General features: G+C 36.8%; 2 protein-coding genes across 2 annotated transcripts in view; one reads left to right on the top strand and one right to left on the bottom strand.

Moving 5' to 3' along the window:
• Positions 1–456: 456 nt before the first annotated feature.
• LOC110449183 (glutathione-specific gamma-glutamylcyclotransferase 1-like) lies at positions 457–3,970 on the top strand. The gene is made up of 3 exons (XM_021495878.1): positions 457–768; positions 1,106–1,141; positions 2,175–3,970. The coding sequence occupies exons 1-3, from the start codon at positions 472–474 to the stop codon at positions 2,811–2,813; spliced, it is 972 nt and encodes a 323-aa protein (XP_021351553.1). The 5' UTR covers positions 457–471; the 3' UTR covers positions 2,814–3,970.
• Positions 3,971–5,815: 1,845 nt separating this feature from the next.
• LOC110449182 (DNA helicase INO80-like) overlaps positions 5,816–26,625 on the bottom strand; it is a 35,121-nt gene continuing 14,311 nt past the window's right edge. Inside the window, exons 10-36 of the mRNA XM_021495877.1 lie at positions 25,224–25,427; positions 24,709–24,904; positions 24,407–24,474; positions 24,094–24,142; positions 23,527–23,621; positions 23,075–23,188; positions 22,537–22,632; positions 22,224–22,426; positions 21,008–21,092; positions 20,486–20,603; positions 19,758–19,843; positions 17,582–17,749; positions 17,012–17,111; positions 16,279–16,374; positions 15,887–15,980; positions 15,414–15,500; positions 14,831–15,080; positions 14,323–14,442; positions 13,515–13,743; positions 12,483–12,610; positions 11,916–12,083; positions 11,374–11,532; positions 11,162–11,264; positions 10,215–10,300; positions 9,760–9,982; positions 9,423–9,602; positions 5,816–8,609 (exon numbers count right to left, since the gene is read on the bottom strand). Of these exons, the coding sequence (XP_021351552.1) occupies positions 8,509–8,609; positions 9,423–9,602; positions 9,760–9,982; positions 10,215–10,300; positions 11,162–11,264; positions 11,374–11,532; positions 11,916–12,083; positions 12,483–12,610; positions 13,515–13,743; positions 14,323–14,442; positions 14,831–15,080; positions 15,414–15,500; positions 15,887–15,980; positions 16,279–16,374; positions 17,012–17,111; positions 17,582–17,749; positions 19,758–19,843; positions 20,486–20,603; positions 21,008–21,092; positions 22,224–22,426; positions 22,537–22,632; positions 23,075–23,188; positions 23,527–23,621; positions 24,094–24,142; positions 24,407–24,474; positions 24,709–24,904; positions 25,224–25,427 (3,606 nt within the window). The 3' untranslated portion in view covers positions 5,816–8,508. The remainder of the gene's footprint in view (positions 8,610–9,422; positions 9,603–9,759; positions 9,983–10,214; positions 10,301–11,161; positions 11,265–11,373; positions 11,533–11,915; positions 12,084–12,482; positions 12,611–13,514; positions 13,744–14,322; positions 14,443–14,830; positions 15,081–15,413; positions 15,501–15,886; positions 15,981–16,278; positions 16,375–17,011; positions 17,112–17,581; positions 17,750–19,757; positions 19,844–20,485; positions 20,604–21,007; positions 21,093–22,223; positions 22,427–22,536; positions 22,633–23,074; positions 23,189–23,526; positions 23,622–24,093; positions 24,143–24,406; positions 24,475–24,708; positions 24,905–25,223; positions 25,428–26,625) is intronic.

Here is a 26,625-nt window from a genome sequence, read left to right as displayed (position 1 = left end):
ATTTACATTGTTACATATTAACAAATATCCTTAAATTACATTGTCACAATTATAATCAGATATTCTTAAATTACTATGTCACTTATAACAAGTATCCAATTAACTACAATCCTTTATTATCAGAGATCCAATATTTCATAACGAGATATCAATCCCTTGAGGCGGCCTCTATGTATACAGTAAGGTTGGTTTCTTTATGTAGGCCTACACTAGGTTTGACATTCAATCAATGTGCGAAAATTTGTATGAATGATTCAATTGTGTTTGGATGATGAAATCAGGTCAGGAAGGGGGAAAGGATTACCAAGTGATTGCGGTATTACATCTAACAATCTGAGCGCGTACTCTGTATGTTTGTATGTACACCACAAGCGCTATATAATGTCTACTGCTATACGTGCGGTCTGACCTTTGAAACCACATGCATGACTGCATATTATTGTAAACAGTTTGGAGTGCTCCGATTGGCTGATGCGCGTATACATAGGGCCTGCTAACGATGATGAAATCATTGTACAGCTGGTCGATCCGTACCATACGTTTTGCAGCAGTACCGCAAATCAATCGGACTATCACAGAATGAAGATGGACACACTGTTGGGAGGTTTAGATCATTTAGACAAGAAAAAGACTGTCTGGGTTTTTGGTTATGGCTCTCTGATGTGGAATCCTAATTTTAATTTTCAAAGAAAACTGACAGGACACATTAATGGCTTTGTGAGGAGATTTTGGCAGGGGAACACGACACACAGAGGTACATTAGAAAAGGTAAGAAACATCACTCACCATATACCCAATATACTGACTCTGGCCAGTTTATAAATATGAATCGAAATTAGCCGTTTATTAAACAATGTTAGAATTAATATGAACGAATTTGTATGGCATATTACATAGTATCAGTCATATAAATCGGCAACTTATGCTGTTTGAACGCAAATAAGCTTAAGTAACTGTTTACATTTTTAACGGTGAGTGATAGGGGAAATGTGGGTTTATCAAAACCACTTTAATTACTAGTCATTGTATGAATTAAATATAGTCATATATCAATTTGGTAGCCTAAGTGTAGTAAATTTCATTGAAGTTTTATTATTTGTTTCAGCCCGGAAGAGTCGCAACACTGGCTAAACAACATCAGGTAAATACGCATTGTGCATATGAATGTGGGTGTGCTAGTCATTAGTACGTCAGACCTCCACACACGTGCTCGTTTGTCTATATATAGAACGTAAACAAAATACTGACCTACCTCTTGCTGCAATCAATACTTCATACGCACAATATGGAAACTCGGGACTTTCCGTCATTCTTCTGTGCTTTTCTGAAGAGTGACGGTAAAGTCCGAGTGTTTTTCCAGTTGGTTTGCTAGGTTTCCATTTACTTCGACTCTGGAATAATACTGGTACCAAACTGTTGCGAAATATATGCCATGCTAATTTCCCTAAGACAATCCTTAACCTCCGTTGAAAAAATACAATGAATAATATAAATAGTTTTAAACAAAAATAAAGATTTAGTGAACCTTCTGTTAACGATAACACTTGAAAAACATCACATTCTTTCTGTTGTTAGAATAAAAGTTTCTATCTCTAATAAATAGAAGTTAGCTCTATATATAGAAGATCAGCTCGAAGGGGTGTCCTTAAAACCAGGTACAGATATTCTGTATGTAAGATGGCATGCACTTATCAATGCTTAAAGCGGTCAGCGCCCAATCGTTGAAAGTCCAATTAGTTGGAGATATATTCTCACAGGTTTTTGTGATGCTGCTGTATTTAGTCTAGTACTAATATTAATACCCAGCCTTCTCTGCCCCGGCCGCAATATATAAAAAATGTCTCGTCGTCAGAATTAATTAAGCTACGTTATCGCAGCTAGATTCGGTCTTGCATTTATCGCGGGTTTTTTTAACGAATATTCGTTAACCTTTGTCGATAAAACCATGAAAAACATCTGTTGGCTGGGGTCTTGGTTCTTTATCCGTAAAATACAAAAAGATATCATATTTTGCTAGAAAAATCCATAAAAAGCACATGAAGAACAGACACTGCATGTGTACGGTTATAATAATTAACAGACTGTAAACGCAAAGAAAAGTGAATAGACAGCAAAATATGTACATATACATGTATTCAAAATACTTTATTTCTGAACCGTTTGTTTCATTGCAGGGTTGTGTGTGGGGCGTGGCCTTCCAGATGGTGGGCGTGGACCAGATTCGGGAGGGACTGGACTACCTGTATACCCGGGAAGCCGTCCTTGGAGGATACGAGGCGTTCGTTACCAAGTTCCATGTTCGCGGCACCAATGACTTACCTGTAGATGTACTTGTTTTCACCGCAACCAGTTCCAGTCACCTATATATGGGGCCTGCTGACACGAATGTTATGGCCGAGCAAATTTTCAACACTCGTGGTCAGGCTGGTCCTAACACTGATTACGTCACAAATATTGCTGACTACATCAGGAAACACATTCCAGAGGACAATGATGACCACCTGTTTTCATTAGATCAGACATTGCGATATTTAATTACATCATCTGGAAATTCCAGCGCCTCAAAAAATGACTGCAAGGTTTCAGTGTCGAAAACTGAACAAGAATACATCACAGAAATTGTGAAACACTCACTATCAATGTCAAAAGCAGGAACGGAGAACAGAAAGAAATATGACCACTCCGTACCTAGTGAACATTACAAAGATATAAACGTTGACCTTTCTCTCAATGCCAAATCGACGAAGCATTTTAGCTTAACCACAGACATTGTTACGACGGAGCATTATAAACTACAGACAGCGCAAGCATAGTGTTCAGTATTATTTTATTTTTTTCATTTTGTTACACGAAAGTGCTTATAGTATCAGTATTATAGCTTTTTTAAAAGTGCTATGTCGACATTAAATTCTGAAGAAAAACTGTTGTTGTTTATGAAATTTGCTTACTTGTACTCTTCACCGCCGTGGCCGAGCGGTTTTGTAAATTTTTGATGGCAATATCTTTTAACCTTTTGTGCCCTATGTGATCTAAACTTTAAAAAAATATGTTTGCAATTAGTTTGCAAATATTGACTTGGGATACATGCAAGTAGTACAAAAGGTCATACATGCAAGTAGTACAAAAGGTCACACATTTTCGTGGTAACTGGTCCCATCACATTCACAAATGAATAAAAATACAGGTATATTAAGTGCAATTACGCGTAAAGAGGATGGAGCCGGTTGAAGCCGTATATATCGTAATTAACAGTGCCACATGTCGACATGTTATTGATCTGCACAAGTAAAATGTATATATACCTGTGCTGGAACACATTTTGACGTTTTACATAAAACCTGGAATCGTGTCTATATATTGAACTAAGTATTTATTGACCAAAGACTCAATACTAGATGGCATTGCTGTCAAACGTTATGATCTTGACATCTGGCGCTATCTTGGCATATATATATATATACCAAATGTTAACAGGGGCCTGTTCGTTCATGGGGAACAACCGCTTTGTCTGTTGCATTTGAACATTTTTCGGTATAAATCCTGGCGGACCTACAAAAGTTTATAAAGGCCTTGTAAGGCATTGTTAAGGCTCGCCTGAAAACAGTATCTGTCTACTAGGTCCGACCTTATTTCATAAACGAACCCCCCTGGTCTAACCGGTTCAAACGTTTGAATCGCGATAAACGAAAGCGGCCAATGGCACCGACAACTAACGTAATCATGACCTTTATACGATGTTACCTTGACAACTGATATAACTAAACATGACCTTATGTGACGTTATCATGACCTTTATACGATGCTACATTGACAACTGATATAACTAAACATGACCTTATGTGACGTTATCATGACCTTTATGCGATGTTACCTTGAAATCTTATATAACTAAACATGGCCTTATGTGACGTTATCATGACCTGTATACGATTTTACCTTGACAACTGATATAACTAAACATGACCTTATGTGACGTTATCATGACCTGTATACGATTTTCCCTTGACAACTGATATAACTAAACATGACCTTATGTTACGTTATCATGACCTGTATACGATGTTACCTCGACATCTGATATAACTAAACATGACCTTATGTGACGTTATCATGACCTTTATACGATGCTACCTTGACAACTGATATAACTAAACATGACCTTATGTGACGTTATCCTTACCTGTATACGATGGTACCTTGACATCTGATATAACTAAACATGACCTTATGTGACGTAATCATGACCTTTATACGATGTTACCTTGACATCTGATATAAATAAACATGACCTTATGTGACGTTATCCTGACCTTTATACGATGTTACCTTGACAACTGATATAACTAAGCATGACCTTATGTGACGTTATCATGACCTGTATACGATTTTCCCTTGACAACTGATATAACTAAACATGACCTTATGTTACGTTATCATGACCTGTATACGATGTTACCTTGACATCTGATATAACTAAACATGACCTTATGTGACGTTATCCTGACCTTTATATCGGATGCCATGACCTTTTAAATAATACCAGATGATATAACGACATTGACATGATGTTCTCACATCTATACCAAATGTTTATGACCTCGACATCCGACGATATCATGACCTTTATACCGGATGTTATAGTTACCATGACATTATTCATATATCGTGGAGACTAAAATTTCATGACTTCTATACCATGCCATCATGCCCTATATACCAGATTATATTACTTTTGTAGCAGACGTTATCATGACCTTCATACCTATTGAACGCAAACTTAACACATATTCAAATAAATAAAGATAGATTCTAGGTACAAATAATTAAAGATAGGTATAATTATTTGAACATTGTGTTCCATACATACCAGATGTTATAATGATTCGATTAACAATGACTTTATAGTATTAGAGACCCAAGTAATGATAGTCTAACTAGGTTTTACCACGATCAATATCTGTATATATTAATATGACCTTGAGGGAAATTGGAAGGAAGAACATCCCACTGACTTCAGTACAAACGTATATTAACTACACCATGTACCAGACATTTTTGAAGCAGTTTAAATTTGGACGGTCACCTATCCCCCAAGCTGTAGAAATTGTTTTGAAACATAAGATTCAAAACCAATGTTACCAAATCAGAAGAAAGATTGCATTTTTTCACAATAAGGCTTGCAGTAAAATGATACCAATTCAGATTCGTGGTATTGTTCAGAAATATATAAATGTGCCGTACAGAATATGCTAGGTTATTAAATTACTCACACCGGACCGACCTGTTTTCATATACCGATTTAAGTCATTCCCTTATACACCAATAGGATAGAAATTGCATGCTGCATAGTTATCGTTGCCAGGTGGAAAGGGCAGCAGTTCATCGTTCTTAAGGTTGAAAACTCAAATCCTAGTGAGCATTCAAATATCTTTAATACAGCGTGGGTATATCTGTTCTGTGAAATTGCCCGATGGCGGTACAATCGGTAGCAATGCATGGAGGTTATTCTGTATAAGCAATGGGTATTTCTTCGCACCGTTTGTATGTGGTGTTTTGGCCATGTAAAAGTCCAAGACGCTTTGTATATGTTAACAATATACCTGCAAAATTGTCTAATGAAGTGATGACTGAGAGTTATGGAAAAGAATTATAATATTGTTAAGACCCTATTGTGGTTCTCATCTTCCACGATCAGCTTTCCCTATTAGTACTTGACCACATCCTCACCCTACATTAGTATTCAGATGTTACCCGGTTTCAACATATACAACTTTCTAGAACCTCAAATGAAAATAAGAGAACTACAACACAAATCTCACAAACTACATTAGAATACAAATTTATTTGTAAGGTTATCACAAAGAAATCTAATGCATATATCTGTTCATCTCTTTTACAGCACACCATTACACAGAGGAGTAGCACAGATCCTCACCACAGTCTGTATACATACGTTTAGTAGGGTATGTGTAAGATGTATGCGGACTGATTTGGGGATCTGTGCCATGTCCATGTACACCATTACACAGAGGAGTAGCACAGATCCTCACCACAGTCTGTATACATACGTTTAGTAGGGTATGTGTAAGATGTATGCGGACTGATTTGGGGATCTGTGCCATGTCTATGTACACCATTACACAGAGGAGTAGCACAGATCCTCACCACAGTCCGTATACATACATTTAGTAGGGTATGTGTAAGATGTATGCGGACCGATTTGGGGATCTGTGCCATGTCCATGTACACCATTACACAGAGGAGTAGCACAGATCCTCACCACAGTCTATATACATACATTTAGTAGGGTATGTGTAAGATGTATGCTGACTGATTTGGGGATCTGTGCCATGTCTATGTACACCATTACACTTGTATAAACTTCCTTGATATACAAGAAGTGTACAAATACTAGGCATATCAACAAGTTAGAAATTAGTTTAGGCTGGATGTTTAAATCACAATTTATTTTTGTCACTAGTTTGAAATTCAATTGATAAAAATAATATCACCATTTGTTTTTCAAAACAAAAGGTATACATGTATTTGAAACTCAAATCTGCCCTTATTCTTCAGATTAAAGATCTCTGGTGAATCCTTTATATACATTTGTTCTGATGATATTTGGTGAAACCTTTACATTATATATGTATGTTAATTCTTCAATCTTTTTTGGAGCATAATGAAGTAAAAATACATGGAGTTTGACAATCCTATTTTGAAGTTTCTGGCTGGGAAACCAATAAGCTATAAAATTGATATTTTCCTCGTTCTTATTTTTTCAATAAAACTAACATCCATTTATATTTTAAACATACATTCTATATATTTAAACAAAGAAAAGTATTGCGGTCAATCCTCTTCAGACACATTTTATGTTAAAAATTAACAAAGGGCTTCAACTCCGCAAATGGTGAGGCACAAAACCCTATTTTAGTATACAACATTCTACCACCCAATACAGTATGACAGGTACATGGACTGACAACTGACGGAGTGTGAACTTAGAGACTCTCCTCCATTAGTACAGATGGGGGTCTAATAACAAGGGAACTACCACCCAATACAGTATGACAGGTACATGGACTGACAACTGACGGAGTGTGAACTTAGAGACTCTCCTCCATTAGTACAGATGGGGGTCTGATAACAAGGGAACTACCATGTAACAATACACGTCATTTGGTTGAATGTAATTAATTAACAGGGAACACATTTTATTTATGAGGTTTCCAATGTTTTCAGACCCTACAGTACATACTTATGTACTTCCTTATCTTAGAATAGACAGTGTGGAATACTTCACAGAGTACATTACATTTTTCTGTTGTTTTATGGGTGATGGACTATCATAGACTCCCATCATTAACAGCCATAGGGCCTATTGTATCATTAAAATGATATCACATACAGCAAAATAACTGGTTGTTCAGTTAGCTTTAATGTTTTTAATTTTGTAATTGTACATTTTCAAAATGAAGCTTTATGCATAAAAATATACAATCATCTCAAATAGGAAATAATCTCAAAATCACAATCATGTATTTGTAACATCGTTATATCAAGCTGCAAATCTGAGAGCTTTTATTTATTGTCTGGAGTTACCATTTACTGTTATGGTTTGCATGTTGAACAAAAACACTGTTCCAAGTAAAAACATAAAACACACAACATCCTGATTATAACCATTTACGTGAACACAACTGTTGTCATTGATTAGAAACATTATCTACATGTGACTGTTTATTAATTAGAAAGACAAATCTGATATCCTGATTTAGGAACATGAGCACTATTAAAGAATACTAACACATGATGCAAGCATTAACACCAGTAGTTTCTATATGTATGTATACTGGTAACATAGAAACAGCACTGCTCTGGTAAATATAGCTGTCCATAATTCATAACAATTGATTACAATAATATTAAATCTCAATAACGTAATATTACATAATATAATCAGGTAAAACAAGCACAGGTGTTGATAAAATAACGTTTTTTATACTTCAAAATCTTCATTCAAAGATGAGAATATTTTTCTGATATTAAAAATCAAATTATAAATTAATTCTTATATGTAATCCTTAATTTTCTTCATGATAGGTTTTGTTCTGCTTATTTACTCATGATACAAACAAGTGAAAATAATAACTCTCACTTCCCATTCAATACAAACTACCAGGGGAATTCACAAATTAGATTTGTTTTATATACAGTAGTCCCTCACAAATTCACACACCACCAAGATCATTTTCACTATAAAAAGAAGCAGCAACTGTCAAGCCCTTTCTTCTAAAGACAAGGTAAAACCCAGTGCCCTATCAGAGTTAATTGACTACGGACAGGTCTGCCCCTATTAAACAAGTGCTGTCTGTCTCGACTCTTTCAATGAAAAAGAAACTCCAGTGAACACGCTGTGGCATTATGTAATAAATACCACATGTCAAAGTTTGGGACTGAAGTCTTGAGCAAATACAACTGTCGTGACTCCTAGGGCAGCTAACATCAGCTGGGAGGCTTGGAGTGTGGGGTTACTGGCACAGGTGAACTTGACTTTGGGGAGTCTGTTGACAGGTGAGCCCCACGAGAGGGGGAGGGAGATGCACCTACAGATACAAAACAACATTTATGACAACATGAACAAGTGAAAAGACCCTAGTGCAGATCATCTCTTTACCACAATCACATAAATATATTTACAGCAATATGCTTTAATAAGCTTACATAGATCAACAGTTTGAATAAAGTCTGCTATTTTAAAACATAATTCATATTCTATAACGGCTTGAAATTGTGACAATCTAATTAAAATTAAATTTTCAATCACTCCCATTTACTGAAATGTTGCGTTGAAGATCTAACAACATCCCATAGAGGGTCAAGTCAGAGGTCAACATGAATACATTTAATGCAGACACCTGGTCTGGTCCAGTGATAATTTGAATATTTAGAAGCCTGTTATTGGTTAATTTTAGTTTCAGGTTGTTAAACTTTTTAACGACAATATCACCAGAAGAGGAAGTCTCTCTTATTTCAAAGCAAAATCCGCAAATTGTACAAACGTTGTCTTGTAGATAGACACGGCGTGGTGTCATGGGCGCCGCCATTTTCGATGCTCATTTGACACCTCTCGGTCTTTTACCATAGCAAGTGTGTTCCGAAATCATTACATCATCACTTACAGAAATGCGTAAGCTCTCACCTGATTGGTTAATGTAAAGGTCGCCTGAACATGACCCTCTACGGGATGTTGTTAGATCTTCAACGCGACATATCAGTAAGCGGGAGCGATGTGAAGATATAATTTTATTAGATTGAAATTGTGACTAACATTTTCAGGAAAAGAAGTACTGTAGTACATTAATAAACAACCAGTAAAAGTTTTCAATATTACTAGAGAGATTGCATGCTCTGAATACCTGTGAAGTTGTATCCATAGGCCGCATACGCTGCGGTCATGCCTGCCTGTGCTCCCGCTATCTCGGCCGCACTCAGGGCCTTCCTTACACTGCCCCTCCCTCGTGGCCGTCGACCAGTGCCAGACATGGAGCCTTTTGGCCGACCTCTCTTCCCTCGCTTGGTGGAGGGTGTTATATTACCTGTATAGTCATATGTGAAAGCTGTTTTACAATGCTACATATAAAATGTTATCCCCACCTTTTTCTCATATACAATATTAATATGTAATTATAATGAAATCAAGATCATTAGTAGGGGATCCATTATTTTATAGTCATAACACTCTCAACTACAAACCTTGATATGTTGCGTGGGCATCATCCACAATGACAAGGCCGTCGTTGCTACTGTCATCTGCACCATACAGACTTGACTGATGCATGACCTCACTCCCATATGACATGACACTCTGAGGGCTAGCTGGCACAGAAGTGGAGTCAACACTGGCCACAGACTCTGTGTCACCTGCCGCTATAGTGAAATTCACCTCCTCTGCTTTTGACTTCTTCATATCACGTTTCTGGATTGGAATGATAATCAGTGTACAGTTTATAATATCTATAACCAAAGAGTTCCCATCATCATCATCTTCCATCTTTCCTCATCACAGCCTTATAAAAGCTTGTACTTTAAGACAACCATGTGTTCTCTCATTAAACTTCACACCGGTTTTAAAATTCCTTTTGTTGACAAAAGAAGCAAGAACAAAGACATGTCATGAAAGTAACTTCATCTTGTAACAATAGACCTACCCGTCCATAGGACTCCCGTTTCCTCTTTTTATCTTTCTCCTTGTGTCCCTCCTCTTTAATTTTCTTTTCATCCTGCCTTGTAAACACTGCAATCAAATAAATCCAACAGGTTGGTATTAATACTGCTTAGGGACAGGATTTTTTTTTTTCTTGAGCAGCCATTAACAATAGCTTTTAACTTATTTCTCCGGGTGTATTTAGAATGGCATCTTCTGTTCCAGGTCGTATGTTGCAAAAAAACACGAGAATTCCACGGAAGTGGATGTGTCGCCTGCGCAGGAAGCTTGAAGATTACGAAGAAATAGATACACTTTTCATTTCAAGAAATAATGTTAAAAGTAAGCAATAATCATAGCAAGCACTTTTGGTAAGGAAGCACTGCATGAAGTTTGAGTTTGATCGGCCCAAGGAAACTCAAGTTATCGCACGAAAACAGATTTTCTATTTATAGTAACAGTGACCTTGACCTTTGACCTTCGGACCTGAAAAGCAATCCCAAGCAAGCACTTTTGGTAAGGAAGCACTGCATGAAGTTTGAGTTTGATCGGCCCAAGGAAACTCAAGTTATCGCACAAAAACCTCTGTGCGGACGCCGCCGACATAGCAATACAGAATACCTATGTGTCACCAGCTTTTCGCAGGCGACACAAAAATTACTTTAGGTGGCGGCCTTTTTAAAACATGACATCCAGTCTTGAAATGAAATATCCCTGAGAATCTTCTGACATATTTGTCTATTTTTGACATTGGAGGTATTTCCACAGTTAAATTTTCAGTAGCATAGTACATAGTAAATATACCAAAATCTCAAAAGCAAGCTGAAGCATACTTTTTTACTCAGCGATTCATAAGCCAGATACAGTGGTAGGGTAAATATCATGAAGAGATCAAAGTGAGTTGTAAACATTTGAGCCAATGACAAATCTCCCTAACCTAGTGTGACTTACATTTCGATTCCATCTCATCATCATCAATGAGGAGGGATACAACTTCCTTCGGCTTGAGCACATCAGGACGGAAGTTGCCTCCACTGATCACCATTCTCTGGATCTGAAGGAAAATTATCAGATTACGATTATCTTATTATCTAGATCAGACCACAGAACGGTACAATTGTAACTAATTTGTTGGTAGTAATAGTCGATGTTTCTTGCATTACCTCGCTCTTCTCTTTGGCTCGCTGCAGTATGCGCTCCTCTATGGTGCCCTTACACACCAGGCGGTAGACAGTGACCTGCTTGGTCTGTCCTAGTCTGTGGGCACGGTCCATGGCCTGCTGGTCCACAGTAGGGTTCCAGTCGCTGTCGTAGAATATCACCTGTAACAGAGATATAAAACAATCCAACACAACTCTCACAATTTACACTGTACATAGGGGTTGTATTTGGGTTTAGCCCAGTTCTCCTTATTAGGAATAGGCCCCATGGGTTTTCAAATTTTGTTCCAAAAGTTCAACTTTGGCTAGCAATTGATACTGTATATATGTGTAGATTTCAGGAAACCTATATATGTCCCCTTTTTTGGCAGGACACAAAACAGAAGGCCTGAGGGTGAAAATATTACGGTTCACAATACTCAAATACACCTTGATTACTTTCAGGAAGTAAAAAACAAAATGTATGTTTCTGTCCAAACTTGATTTTCACTACCTCAGTTCTGGTTTTCTCTTAGTTTTTTTTGTATAATATTATAGAAACTCACAGTATCAGCAGCAGTGAGGTTGATTCCCAGACCACCCGCTCGTGTACTCAGAAGAAACACAAAGATGTCTGTCCTGTTCTGGAAGTCAGCCACCATGTCTCGTCTCTCGGAGATCTTGGACGATCCATCCAGTCTGATATAGGTGTGTTTCCGGTGCCACATATACTCCTGTCAACAGTAAATCACACCATATTGTTAAAGGTTATATAAAAACCATATCTTTAAATAATGTCAGAGGCCTTTTCCACTATGCAGTGAAAGCAGTGCGCAAGTCAACAACCCTTTTTTTTTTCAAATGTGAATATTTTAATATTTTGTTTTAGGTGTTTTCCATGATCATCTTGATCTGAAAACAAAAGGCTAAAGGGTTACAAACAATATGAATATATAGGGAGGTGGGTAAGAATTTATTACCTACATTTGATGGTAATAGATACTTTGCAATTTAAAGGAAATATGGTGTATTCTATTTTCTAAGATAATACAAACGTAAGAAATATTGATGTCCACCTGAATGTACCATACTTTATGTATTTCTTCATACCACGTGTGATCAATCCTACTTACCTCAAGCAGATCTATCATGCGGGTCATCTGTGAGTAGATGAGCACCCTGTGACCCTCTTTCTTGAGTCTCTGTAGAAGTGTGTCCAGGACAAACAGCTTCCCAGCATCAGCAACCAGTGTCTCTTTATCTACAACAGTGACAACACACAAGTATCAACCACAAGGTCAACCAAGTATTACAAACTATATACACTTTACTGATTATTCATATTTTCTTTGTGAAATGTGATATAGTTTTGACTTATTCATAGACATTATTAATTGGATATGAGACCATGACTAGTGATGGTAGTTATTTCTATACTAAACAAGCAAATTCATGGAATTTACATCCCCCGCTTGCAGGACATATTGTAGGTTAACATTATTGAGGTTAGGTTTAAACATGTGAGTATCGTGCCGTTGAGACATAATGTATAGCTTGAAACTTGAAGAAAAAAAAAGCCCTATACCTCATTGATTATCCGCAAATATACACAAATCACATTGGTTAGCAAACTTAGCATGAGTTGGATGTGCATAAGGAATTTCGTTGAAACATCTTAACAATATCTACAGCAATTATCACATGAAAACCAAACAGTGCTGAGATGAGCGGAAAGACAGAGGAACACAAACATTGCTATCAAGTTTGAAGGAATTTAGCTAATATTTGCTAGAGTTTTTAAGCGGAAACAAACTGCAGATAATGATGTTAATCAAGGGGCCGTAACTCTGCCAAATGGAGTCTGATTAAAGTTGTTGTCAAACTTGACCGAGCCCTTAAGGCATTTAACCCTTTAACCAAGTTTGAAGAAAATCAGTTAACATTTGTTGTAGTTATTGCACGGAAACGAAGCGTGACAGACAGACAGAGAGACAAACCCAAATTAATACATGTATCCCCCGTTTCGGTGATAGAGGGGGATAACAATCATAGGTCTCGAGGCAAGAACAGATCAACATTTGGGATGATTGGTAAATATTGAATATCTTTCTTAGATTTATATCCAGACATATGAAATCCCAAAATTGAACATTTTACAATTGTACCTGGAGCATAAATGCCAAACCAGCCGTGTTTGGGTCGGGCAGCATAGATTCCTGCAGGTTGTGTTGTTTTGAAGCTCCAGGGGTTTCCCCAGCGGATCTGTGTGTAAATATCTTGTGTCCCATATAGGAGACTGTTGCGTGCCTCCAGTGTACCACAAAGACTTTCCTTCAGGACCTGCCATGCCCCACTTCTGTCACATGTCTCCCACTTATGACTGCTCACTTGGATCTAAACAATCAAGTATTTTAATTTACCTCAAAGTATTCTTCAATTGGTCATAAGGAATGGGTAGGAGGCAAATTATGTAGAAATAGGGTAAATCCACATTCTACAAAATTCTTCTTTTGTAGATTTTTGTTTATATGTGATTGGGTCTCAGAAAAATTTGCCCCATTCCTCAAAATTAACTTAAGATAATTTAAAAGATTTAGTTGAACATTTTATTTAAACAAGACATGATCCAGTTTTCTGTCACTGATTTGGATGTTTGACATCTGCAAACCTATATTGCATAAACTAAGATTCAAACTCAGACAATGAAGAAACATATTTAGTGTAATTCAAGAGAATTTAAAAAAAGAAATTCTCAATTAAGCAATTAAGAGACCTTGAATTGTATGTATCAAAAAAATAATTCCTTGTATTGCCTATTGTGCATATTGACCCCTGAATTTAAAAGCATCCTAATCTTTGTTTTATAACTGCATGCTAAGTAATACAGGATACTCAACACCTCAAGAAAAGTTTTATTGTATTTACTATGTCCATCATCAGGACATTGATAACTGGTACAAGGTCCAAACGCACCTTAGGCATGGTGTAGTATAGAAAGCTGGGGACGTCTGTAGGCTGACAGGGGTACACCACAGGCTCCCGGTACTGGTGCATGTGCACTGGCAACTCCAATGCTTCCAACTGTTTATGGGCCTACAACAGCAACGCTCACCAAATTACACATCATTTAATCAATGAAGTTTCAGTACTGGATAAAAAAGTTGTTTCAAATCATTAATAAAATGTCTTCACACTCCTTGACAAACACACGCAGCACTGCTGTCCTAAATAATAAATTCACAGGACATTAAAAAGAACATGGCTGTTTCTTGGAAGTCTGAATATAGTATCTAAACCAAATCTATTTTACTAAACAAACAATTGTAAAATGAGATCTACCCAGGTCTCTCCACACACTTCTATGTAAAGTGAATGTCTGCGATGTGAAAACTCTCAATTTCTAACAAACATTGCGTCTCTTTAGGTATCAGTTTATTGAAATAGCTGAATTATTTTACAAAGCATAGAGCCATGTACTTACTTTCGTTGGCGAGTGTGGTGGACTCAATGGATTTTTCTTTGCAGTATGACTAGCACGGAGATTGCGTAATCGGATTGCTTGGTGGCCCTGTGTCTCCTGCATGCAGTGGTACTCATGTGTGGTGAAGGTGTAAAACGGGGTAGCGGCAGTATTGAACACAAAATGGCGTAGGTATCGTGACTTGGCCAGACTGGGGTGTGACAAGGGCTGGTGTGGAGCGAGATAAAGGCCGGTCCTTTCTAAACAGTGTCTACAATGACAATCACATTTACTTAAGAGGGTTTGTTATCTAGCAACTTTTCTTTTTTGTTTTGAGTGAAAATAAAATAAAAGATAAAGTTATTCACTGCTTACAAAATGCTTTAATGATCACATTGAGTGAAAAATACAGGAGAATTTGTTTAAAATTTGGCTACTTTTTCTATTGCTCAACTTAAACAAAGGCTGATAGATTTGTTAAAGGTTGATATACCATCGCTGATCTCTTGGACTCCTGAAGTTTGTTGCAAGAATAAGGAATTATTATTATTGCTTGGACTTCTAGGGTTTAAAGAAGGAATTGTCAAGTGATAAGCATCCTTACCTTCTAGACTTTTGGACTTTGCAGGGCCAGGCTCCCGAGTGGTGTATCCGATATTCCGACTTCAGCATTAGAAAAATTGCTAACCACCTGGCATTGAAAATTAGAATACATTCATTCCTAATTTCTGCAAAACTAGCATTAAATCCTTCTAAATATGAAAATCGGAACATCTCATCACAACGAACCATGTGCAATACTCTCAAATCCACTTAGATAGGTTTTAGAATATCTGCTCTCTCTGTCAATTCTATCCAAACAGACATCTTATAATCTCTCCACTGGCCCAGGATTAGAGGATCAGCTCACTCTGACCCTAAATATCACCTTGAATATATGGAGGGCTGTCTATAATTAGTGATAAAGATGCATGGAGAACAATGCTGCTAACAACAGGATCTGATATCCATTGATTAATAGAAGTACATTTTCTCCCCTAATCATCAACATGTTTTGTTCCATTCTGCAGGTCTTACCTAACCAGAATGCCCCCAGCCATGTGAGCATGAAGTTCTTGCGGGGACAAGTCTATAAATCTGGAGAATGAGAAACAGCTATCAACATGGGACCCTGTAAATCAACAAAAAGAATACACCATGGTAAGAACAGGTCTATAAGCCTCAAGAACAAGAATCTGCTACCTACACTAATTACTAACACTACGGGATATTCAACTTCAAAACCATTTCTGAAAATCAATGCAGTTTGTTCAATCCAATCAGAAACTAATATCTTTCAAATTATGTTATGCAACTCTTGTCTGCTTTTGGATTTAATTTAAATTTTTCTTTATTCAAAAGGCATTAAGAGGATTTTGGCACAGGTAAGTACTTGCATGTTTAATACCAATAAGCAGCTAACTACTGACCTGAAGACAGTGAACTATGAACGTGGTCCGGTGAGTGTATATACAAGGTGCTGTACATCAGTCTCTGTTTGCTGTTGACAGCATAATACTGGATACCTAGAAATGGGAGGGAATATTTCATTAGGATCGCATGAACACCTTTAGAATCTGCTACATGGTGTGACAGTCATTTGTTTAGGTTGATTTCCATATTGCCTGTCCAGATATTGTTTATTACCTTGAAAATGTAATGAACAGACAGAAGGACACTGCATCCCGTCATATATTTCCTTAACCTGCAGACAGGCTAGCTTTAAAATATCTGAATAAAGATATACGCAACAAGTTTGCATTTTAGTGAGGCTCTGCCATGTTAAAAAACAACTAAATGGAAGTTTCAGAAATCTCACTCAAAATTAAAAAATAAATTAAGGACCATTTTTATCATATTAACAAAATAATTATTGAACACATTTGTTGAAAATCCTCAAGTCTTCAACACTGTCATCATTAATTGTTGTCTGTATGGTTAGTCACAATGCAATGTCTATTGTCTTCATTCTGACATTACAATCGGTGATATTATTGCATATAACACAATAGTCATATGATCAATCTAGAGAGTGCTATGCAAATGTAGAGCATTTGGTAGCTTTTTCAAGGTAAATGCATTATGTAAATATAAGACTTGAAAGATGGACTCCCTTGAAGTTTTTTTCTTTTGACATATTTTCACAGTAATTACAAGACATACCTTCACGGTATACAAGTTTTGGCACTTGGTAGGAAAGTCCTGTCATGTAGAGAGGAGACCTGACCTCCCGTCGCTCGAATAACTCTGAATGGTTACACACCTGCAATGTAGTAACACCGTATAGCACACATGTGTTCCAAGCTGTATTAAGTCTAACAATGCATTTAATATTGAATTTACTGCTCACCTTGTCATTTGCTTTGCCTGATTGAGATAAAAAAAAAGAAGAGAAAAAATCTTTTAAGAAATATACATCAGTATCCACAAAATTGCAATCATTTGCAAAATGATTGTGATCTCATCCTATGGAACAATAATCTCGATTTGGTGGTGATAACAGCTACATTCCCCTACCTCATAAATACCTGTCCCCATTTTGTTAACACTCATTAAAACAAATTATCAATGCAGTAGGAACGTAGTGCTTCAAGTAAAAACCCCTACATTTGGCAAAGTAGTACGCTATTAGGTGGTTTCCTTGTACATTCGGGTTATGAAATCAGTATTGTATGGTGCTTCAGTAAAAAGTGAATAACATCACAACTTGCACATAGAGAGAAAAATATGCACCTTCCTGAATTGCATGACAATGTTCATGAGACTACTGGTGGTGTTCTGGGACTGGGACGAGTTGGCATTGGTGCTACACAGCAGGTCGTCAATAGAGATCTTGTTCCTGATGGCACGGTACAACAGCCTCTGTCTCAAGGTGAGTGGGCAGTACACCAAGATCTCAATCTGAAACAGCAATTCACTTCTAATTCAAGTATCAAGTAGAATGATTAGCACATGACTGATTAACACTTCAATAGCTCGTAAACACTAAAATGTCAGTTTGGGTTGAATTAAAATCAAATTGGTAACATGAAAGATAGCAAAATTTAAGATCCAAAACAAGTCACCTTTTTATGGTGCAAATTGCAGGCAACAAGGCCTATGATGTTGATAGCACTAAATGTATTTGAGCGGGGGAACATCATCATCAAACTGATCATTCATAATATTAGTTCATAAAATATCTTTTTCTATTTTATGTGTTGTAATGGAGTGCTAGCTGCAGATCATAAAGCATCTCTTTCCAATTAAAACAAGAGGCCCAAGGGCCTTAGCGGTCACCTGAGTTATATCATAGATACTGGTAGCTTTATTTTATTGTTTAGATGTGATGTGGAAATCAGCATGTAAACTAAGTGAAATTCAATACTTGTCATGTCATCAATGGATAAGAATTTGAAAATATTGGTAAATGTTTCCTTTGGGGCCCCGCTCTAGCCCCTGGGGATGGGGCAGGAATCCTAATTTTACAAAGTAAAACTCTCATTTACCCAAGATGATTCTGACTAAGTTTGAGCAATTTTCTGCTGAAAATATATAAAATATATACCGAAAAGTGTTATTTCCCTATATAAACTATATTAAACGTTAACCCCTCCCCAAGGGAGAACGGATAGCTCGGGGTCCTGATATTTTCAATTTAAATAAAGCCCCTGATGATCTTTCTTTCCACGTAAAGAAAATCACTGTAGTACCTCTGAGTCTGGAGAAGAAGATTTTTGAAATATTGATTAATTTTCCCTTTGGGGCCCCGCCCTGGCCCCAGGGGTCGGGGTAGGAATCTCAATTTTACAATTTGAAACCATCTACCTCCAAGGATAATTCTCACCAAGTAAAAATAATTTCCTACAGAAAGTTGTCAAAATATACCCAAAAGTGTTATTTCCCTATATAAACTATAGTAAACTTTACCCCCTCCCCAAGGGAGAACGGATAGCTCGGGGGTCCTGAAATTTACAATTTAAGTAAAGCCCCTGATGATCTTTCTTTCCACGTAGAGAAAATCACTGTAGTACCTGTGAGTCTGGAGAAGAAGATTTTTGAAATATTGGATAATTTTCCCTTTGGGGCCCCGCCCTGGCCCCAGGGGTGGGGGTAGGAATCCCAATTTTACAATTTTGAAGCCTCATCTACCAAGGATGATTCTGACCAAGTTTGAAAAAAATCCATCCACTGGTTCTTGAGAAGAAGTTGAAAATGTAAAAGTTTACGCACGACGCACGACGCACGACGGACGACGACGGACGAAAAGCGATTGGAATAGGTCACTTGAGCAAAGCTCAGGTGACCTAAAAAATAATATAGTTAACAGTGTCAACACACTATTAACAACAAACAACAAATTCAGAACTTAAAACATGAGAAGTATAATCAGAAGTGAATTAATCTATCCCAGGACAAGTACAATTTCCAAAGAGTAACAAAATGTTTTTTTAAACTCCCAACTTTCTTCAATTAATAGTATAGTAACTTGTTAAACTTACCAAATTTCTACTTCCCTGACTTTGCTGTTGAGGGAGGTAGTCTATGAGTTAAGAGAGTTAAGGACTCTTTCCTTCAGTACTTTATCAAAATGACAGAGTCATTCAGGTAGGATGAGGGCAGAGCTTGTATTCAACCTTGGCCCTCAGTTTGTTTATCAACTGTGGCATCAGTACAAACAATAACAAGAGTACATATGGCTCTTGATAGGGTTTGGGAACTTATGGCCTCTTCTAGCTATTTTTTCAAATGTGTGATATAAAACAGTTACAGATTTGAGTTCCTAAAACCAGGCCTTTTTCTATTGGCTTGTCCTCAGGAATTAAGACCTGGTCTCTGTAGCCGACTTGCTAGACTCAAGCAAGATTCTCACTATATCTTGCTTCCATCTCTTACATGGTTTGAATGTCAGAGCTGTGCCTTAACTTACCTTATCTGACAGCTCATTCTCCACATCCTTTTTAACTCGCCGCAACATGAACGGCTTCAAGATCATATGAAGTCTGGACAATTGGTCTGAAAATCAGGAATGCACTTTTTGAGGTACAGTTGATTGAAAAGAACAGTTTTAAAACTGACATTCAGTATAACTGACATTCAGTATAAAACGACTTTCAAACTTTAAATGCTTGATCAGAGAGTGGTGAAATACATGCATGAAATTGAATGAAACAAGAGTACCACAGGGCAGAACAATATACGCCCGTCGAATGCCATATAGTGTTATATACTTTCTAACATTGAAATAAGATCTGCATCATTCTAAGTGTGGTTAGCTGACATGCTATAGAGCATGTAGGAGAAAATCTCCGGACAAAAATCAAATACTGAAATGAACAAAGGGCAATAACTTTTGCAAAAATTGTTGAATCAAAATTCTTTTAAGGGGGACACAACTTCATATCATGATTATAATGTATACCAAGTTTCAAAGAGATCTGTCGAAAAATGTAGGAGGAGATTGCCGGACAAACAAAAGTGTATGACGGCCGGACGTTCAAACCCCCATACCATAATACTCACGTCAAAGACGGGCGTATAAAAACATACAGCCTTACAGGGCATATGGATGGATATGATGCAATTCAACAGTCACTTGATAAGTGAAGAAATAACAATTACTACACCACAGTGCAAATTACAATAATAAAATCTTACTTTCATCAATGCCAGATTGCTTTTCAGCATGACTTTCGATGTCTTTGGAGAACCACTCGTTAAACTCATCATGGGAATCAAACAGTGTTGGCATAATAAAATGTAACAACGCCCAAAGCTGTAAATTAAAAGCAGCGACAGTTAACAACTTTGGGGTTCAACAATAATATTGTTAGTTCTTTATACAGGAAAACAACAATAAATTCTGTGTTATTTCTTAATTTATCATTTGCTTGAAATCAATTCCATTCTGGTAAATGGTCCTTTAACTATTGGATGTATTTTTTTTTGATGGCTGAAACTATCTGCAAATATATCATAATATGTCAGCGCATCTAATTGATGATTTTCATTTTCAAGGCTTTTATCTAAAACAGCAGTTTAAGTTTCTAACCCTACCTATATTTCTCAAATTATTACAAAAAGTCTGTACTGGTTTTGTATAATCATATATCTTGAAACATGTTTAAAATGAAAGTTTATTGAGGTAAGATAAATCCTCTTGTGCACCCTAAAGCTCACCTCTGCCATACTGTTCTGTATTGGTGTTCCAGTTAAGAGCAGTCTGTTGCGACAATTGAATCCTAGAAGTATTTTCCACCTCACACTGTAATACATTTCGATAGATGTTACTTTTACATTCAATGTCATGCCACAATATTTTTCCTACAAAAATGATTCAGTGATTATGTGTTAGCAGTACTCACTCCAAAACTATCGTTTCTCAATATATTCTATAGTTTTATTAGTAACCGTGTGTTACTGGAAGTGGATGTGCTGCCTGCAACAGCCTTCTAGGTGGAATGAGGGCTGATTGCAATATACCAATGATAATGGCCTTGTATTATTGATCAGATTACAGCAGCTCCTTTAAATATTTGTGAACAGTCCGCCATTTAGTTTGAGTCAAGGAGGTAATTACATACCAGGCACATTTCATTGCAATATGGCAATCCTGCAAAAGATATGCCAACACCATCAGCCAATCAAATTAAACCAACCTGAATATGTGTGAATTTGGCTGAGAAAAAAAACTTGAGTAAGACCAAAAAAATGTAATTACTTGGTCCTCAGGCCAATTTTTTTCAAAAGAGATGCGGCAGGGAGGTTTTTCTCCTTCATTTTACATGGCAAAAATGATCCGAGGGCGATTTTTTTTTTCATTGTGTAGTTTGTAAAACGTTCATTGTGGGCATTACCTTGTCTTTTTATAGTTGTGTAGAGACCCGTTATAGAGCAAGCCTCTGAAAATCCCCCCACGATGTTCCAGATGAGAATCACGAACCCCCCCCCCCTCCATTCCTTATTTGTACCAAAATGAGCGCCATTTGTACACAAGACTAATAAGTCATAATCGTTTTAACGCTTGCCTGAATATCAATTTCCTTATCTTTATTCAAACGTTTTTGGGACTTTGGTGACTAACGAGTAAAAATGACATGCAGACCAATTTTCCGGATTTTTTTAAAAAGACGTCGGCTGGCACATTCACATTATTTTATTATTACTTTTACGATAAAATCGGCAATGCGATGCCCTAAAATGAAATGCGCGCAGGCCTGAGATCCAAGTAATCTTTTTTTTTTGGACTAAGGGCTAAAACAGTCTGTATAATGAGAAAATTTCATGGAATTATTTCAGATTCAGGTCAATGTCAAATTTGAGCGGTTAATTGAGGAAGTATTTTCAGGAAGTTTAAGAGAAAATCAAAACATTCCTTTAAGAGTTATCAAAGTACCTGCTACTGCTCTTAAGTGCCTGAGCCTCATCAAGGATCATGTACTGCCACTTGATGCGCTGGAAATACTTGACGTCCTGAATGACCAGCTGGTAACTAGTGATGACCACGTGAAATGAAGCATCTTTGGTGTGCAGACACTTAGAATCCCAGAACTTCCTCAGAACTCGCCGGTCTGTGGCATTACCCCAGTAGGGCACAACCTGGCAATAGCAAATAAATCTGGTCACTGTAAAGCACTCTATTTCTTTCATATAACAAAACTCTGGGGAAAAAAATCACTTGTTTACATTGGAAAGATGTAAATGCTTACCTTGAACTTGGACAGGAATCGTGCTATCTCCTGCTGCCAGTTATGTAGTGTTGATGCCGGAGCAACAACCAGGAAAGGACCCCAGATTCCCTGAGTCTATCAAATAAACAATAAGATTGTCCTTAAAAATAAGTCTGAGAATGTGTTTTCTGTTCTGTCTGCCTTAATTTATTATGAATTATTTCAGGAAATGGATGCATCAGTTGTGATGGAAAAGTGTGCTTACTAATTACAATCCTTACTAGCAAAGTTGTCCCGGGTTCCAGATCTTTGCAATACACGCACTGCCTTTTTCCTAGAGGGTTATTAATTATGGAAAAGCGCATTATCTTATTCAACATTGCAAATCATCTAAATTCTTTATAAATTATTGTGGTGGTGTAGAAGACTAACTAGAACCAAGAATAAGAAGCAATGCTTGAAGAATTCTCCCCCGTTAACACTGCTGTTTTCTTAGTTCTGATGTGCATTGACATTGTGCAATGAATTTGATCGACTTCAGGAAAAGTGTGTTTCCAGGATGTTAGTTAGGACCTACCTCAGCTAGATGAGCCAGGACAGCAATACTCTGCACAGTTTTTCCAAGTCCCATCTCATCAGCCAGAATACCATTTATCCCTTGGTCATAAAGGTTAGCTAGCCAGTTCATTCCCTGCAGGCAGGAGTAAGGGTAATATTATTTTTTAGATTTTAACAACACAGCAAAACAAATATCAAAATAATATACTAATATTGAAATGCTACCTCAAATACATTTTCTCAATATACCAGTATCAATAATCAGCCCTAAAACTTCTCAACATTTGCACATGTTTTTCAGCATCAAGGAAATATTGAAATCAATGACCACTCCGTATATTGCAAGATTGGCACCTGACAATTAGTGGAAGTTTACTGTTATTCTGACAAACAGTAAAATACAATGTACAGAGATGTGAAATAAGCAAAGAAGTTCAAAGAATGTAATTTGTACAAATCAATTCAAAATACCTTGAGCTGGTAAGTTTTCAATGTTCCTTCAAATATATTTGGCTGTGGCCTGTCAACATCAGTGCTGATTGATGGGTTGGCAAAACTTGATTCCGCTGTAATGCAAACAAATTAAAACATTTTTCAACATATAATAGCTACTGAAGGTCATCAATGAACCATATCATTTGGATCAGACAGATTAATGGTATTAGTAAACCAAACCCCAGTCTAATGTAATTGTCCACCACTTTCCATTGTATACAAGAGTTAAGAGCTGCATAAAAACTTGCTTTCTCCAAAACAAAAGAACTTAGGAATAATTTCAAATTTAAATAGCTACTAACCCACAACTTTTATTAACTAAGTGATACAGAGTAAAGATTATGTAGGAAGTCGCATAACACAAGTGGATGCTGAACAGAGGTGATCAATAAGACTGTACTTGTGAATCTTTGTCAAAGGTCCAAAATGTGTAGTTTGCTTGAATCAGTACATCAATGCTATAGTGAACAGATGCAGGGCTCTTTTGTATTGATTTCCATTGATGGACAATATCCTTGAAGAAAAGATATGTCATATACTCACATGGATCAAATGTAGATTTACTGGACATCCGACTGTTGAATGTAGCAGTCTGAAAAGTAGAAAGTAAACAGTATCTGTATGTATGAACGATTCACTTGAAAGTAAAGACACATTTATTATTTTAAGTTAATTTCTGTCTACTCCTATACAAGGGGGGATAGCAACTTAAAAATCTAGATTGTAAATGCTTGCCAACAGATTATCTGTCACCCGATAAATGTCTGGCATTGATTTACGATTTTCTGATTGAAATAAACTTTTGATGCAGTTACCTTCAACAGATGCAGTCATTATCATGTCTAATGTAACTTACCTTGGCTTTGTGGGTTTTGTAGGCATCCTCAGCATTCCTCAAAGCAAGATTCTTCACTCGATCACTGTCTACAAAAGTAAAAAACATAAATGTTGACATAACAATCTTTGAGTTATTCCATAGTGTCCAGTAATCGTCTCAATATACTTTATCCAGAGTAGACTGGCTCAGTCTCTTCTACTATTAATTTTAAGTCTTGTAGATTTTCAAATGAGCCATATATTACTTCTAAGTTACTCTTAAAAGGAAAATACAATTACAATTGATAAGCCTTTTATGAAAATTCCATATGTGAATCCTACCATAGTCATCTGATGCCACATCTACAAGAACGCCGCCATCCACCTCAATGTCTTTCTGTGGTCGAGCTTCATCTAGTTGGCGCAGGATCTTTTCTTTGTAACTCTCCCCGTCTCCTGTCATCTTTCTCGCCATGAAATGAGCATACAGCTCTGTCTGAGTGATGAGAAAGTTAAGCTTCCTCTGCTGTCTCTTAGCCTGTGGCAGGAAACAAGTCTAGCATTAACGAAATTGCATAAATTTCACATGATCACAAATAAAGAGATAAAGAATAAGCACACTGACCAGATTTTTATTAATAATCACTGGTTGTCTAGCAATGAGCAACTGTTTCAACTTTGTAATGCAGGCTTTCAAATACATTTCTATGTAATTTCACAGGCTTTCACCAGAATGAACACAGTTTTTTTAAAACTGTTCTTAAAAGATCTGACACAAGTATCTCCTGAATGATTTAAACCTAAGAGACAAACCAAATTATTTTCTTGAACAACACACTTGCAAAACATAAGCTTACCTCTCTGAGTTCTACATCCATCTTCCTTTGTTCCTGAGCTTCTTTCTCTGCTCTTTTCCGATGTTCCTTCTCCACCTTTTCAAAGCGTTTCCAATAGGTCTGCATTTCACGTGACAACCGTTTGGCACGAGATGGAATTTCTTTCATGGTTTTCTGTGACTGAATAGCAGCTCTCCTACACTCACGCATACATTGCTGGCCAATCTGTAAAGAAAGAAGAAATTTAATACCATATTACATTTTCTTGTTGTTACAACTGTCTGATTTCGATCCAAAAAATAAATCTAGGTTCTTGATAAACACATCATCCATTTTTTTCGATAAGTGGTCGTGTATTTTTATTAAATATCTTAAAACTTTATTGCTAAAAAGAAATTTCTGTTTAGGTTACTGAAATCTGAATACAAGAGGCCCAATGGGCCTGCATCGCTCACCTGGTATAAANCCCCCTCCATTCCTTATTTGTACCAAAATGAGCGCCATTTGTACACAAGACTAATAAGTCATAATCATTTTAACGCTTGCCTGTAACTCAATCCTTACCTTTATTCAAACGTTTTCGGGACTTGGGTGACTAACGAGTAAAAACGACATGCGGACGTATTTTCAGGATTTTTTTAAAGGTGGCGGCTGGCGCATTCACGATTTTTTTTTTATTACTTTCATGATAAAATCGGCAATGCGCATGGTGCCATGAAATGCGTGCGGGCCTGAGAACCAAGTAATCAATTTGTTTTGGCCTTAGCAACCATAGATTGCTGGACGGCAGACCAAACACATATGTTCAGTGATGCATGCCCGCAACCTCATTCCAAAATCTACTTCTCATATCTAGGCAACATCATCTGGGTCTAAGCACCATATAGATCTTAGCAAGACAAAATAGGATGCTTTATAAAAAGTCATATAAGAATCGTAATAATATTTATGCTTCATATGACTTGTCTTTACGAAATGCACTATATCATATGTCATATAAGTATATCATATATTTAATAATAGAAATTTAGTTGCTATTCTTCAAATAATTCATTCTCAAGAAATTGAAATTTATTATGGTTTATAATGGCAAATGATACTTTGAATATTACATGTTAATATCTTGATTGGATTTATAACACTGAGTTGACAGTTTGATACTTTGAAAAGCCAGCCCTACCCCCAAGGGCTGTAGGGTGGGGCCCAAAGGAGTCAGTGTGCAAAAATTTCCTCATTTTCCTTGTTTAGAATCAGAGGTGCTAGTTTCAAATACTTTTTAGTCTTAAATCTGTATGCTAGATATTGAATAAGGTGGTTTTATTGTTTTTTGTCACTGAATAATATTTCTGTTCGTGTTAAAAACAAAATCAACTCTCTGTATAAATATATCAGGTGACCGTTAAGGCCCATGGGCCTCTTGTTG

The sequence above is a fragment of the Mizuhopecten yessoensis genome, unplaced genomic scaffold (assembly GCF_002113885.1).
Source record: "Mizuhopecten yessoensis strain PY_sf001 unplaced genomic scaffold, ASM211388v2 scaffold4513, whole genome shotgun sequence".
Taxonomy (NCBI): domain Eukaryota; kingdom Metazoa; phylum Mollusca; class Bivalvia; order Pectinida; family Pectinidae; genus Mizuhopecten; species Mizuhopecten yessoensis.
The sequence above is the reverse complement of the archived record's forward strand: the minus strand, read 5'-3'. Positions and strand labels throughout refer to the sequence as shown.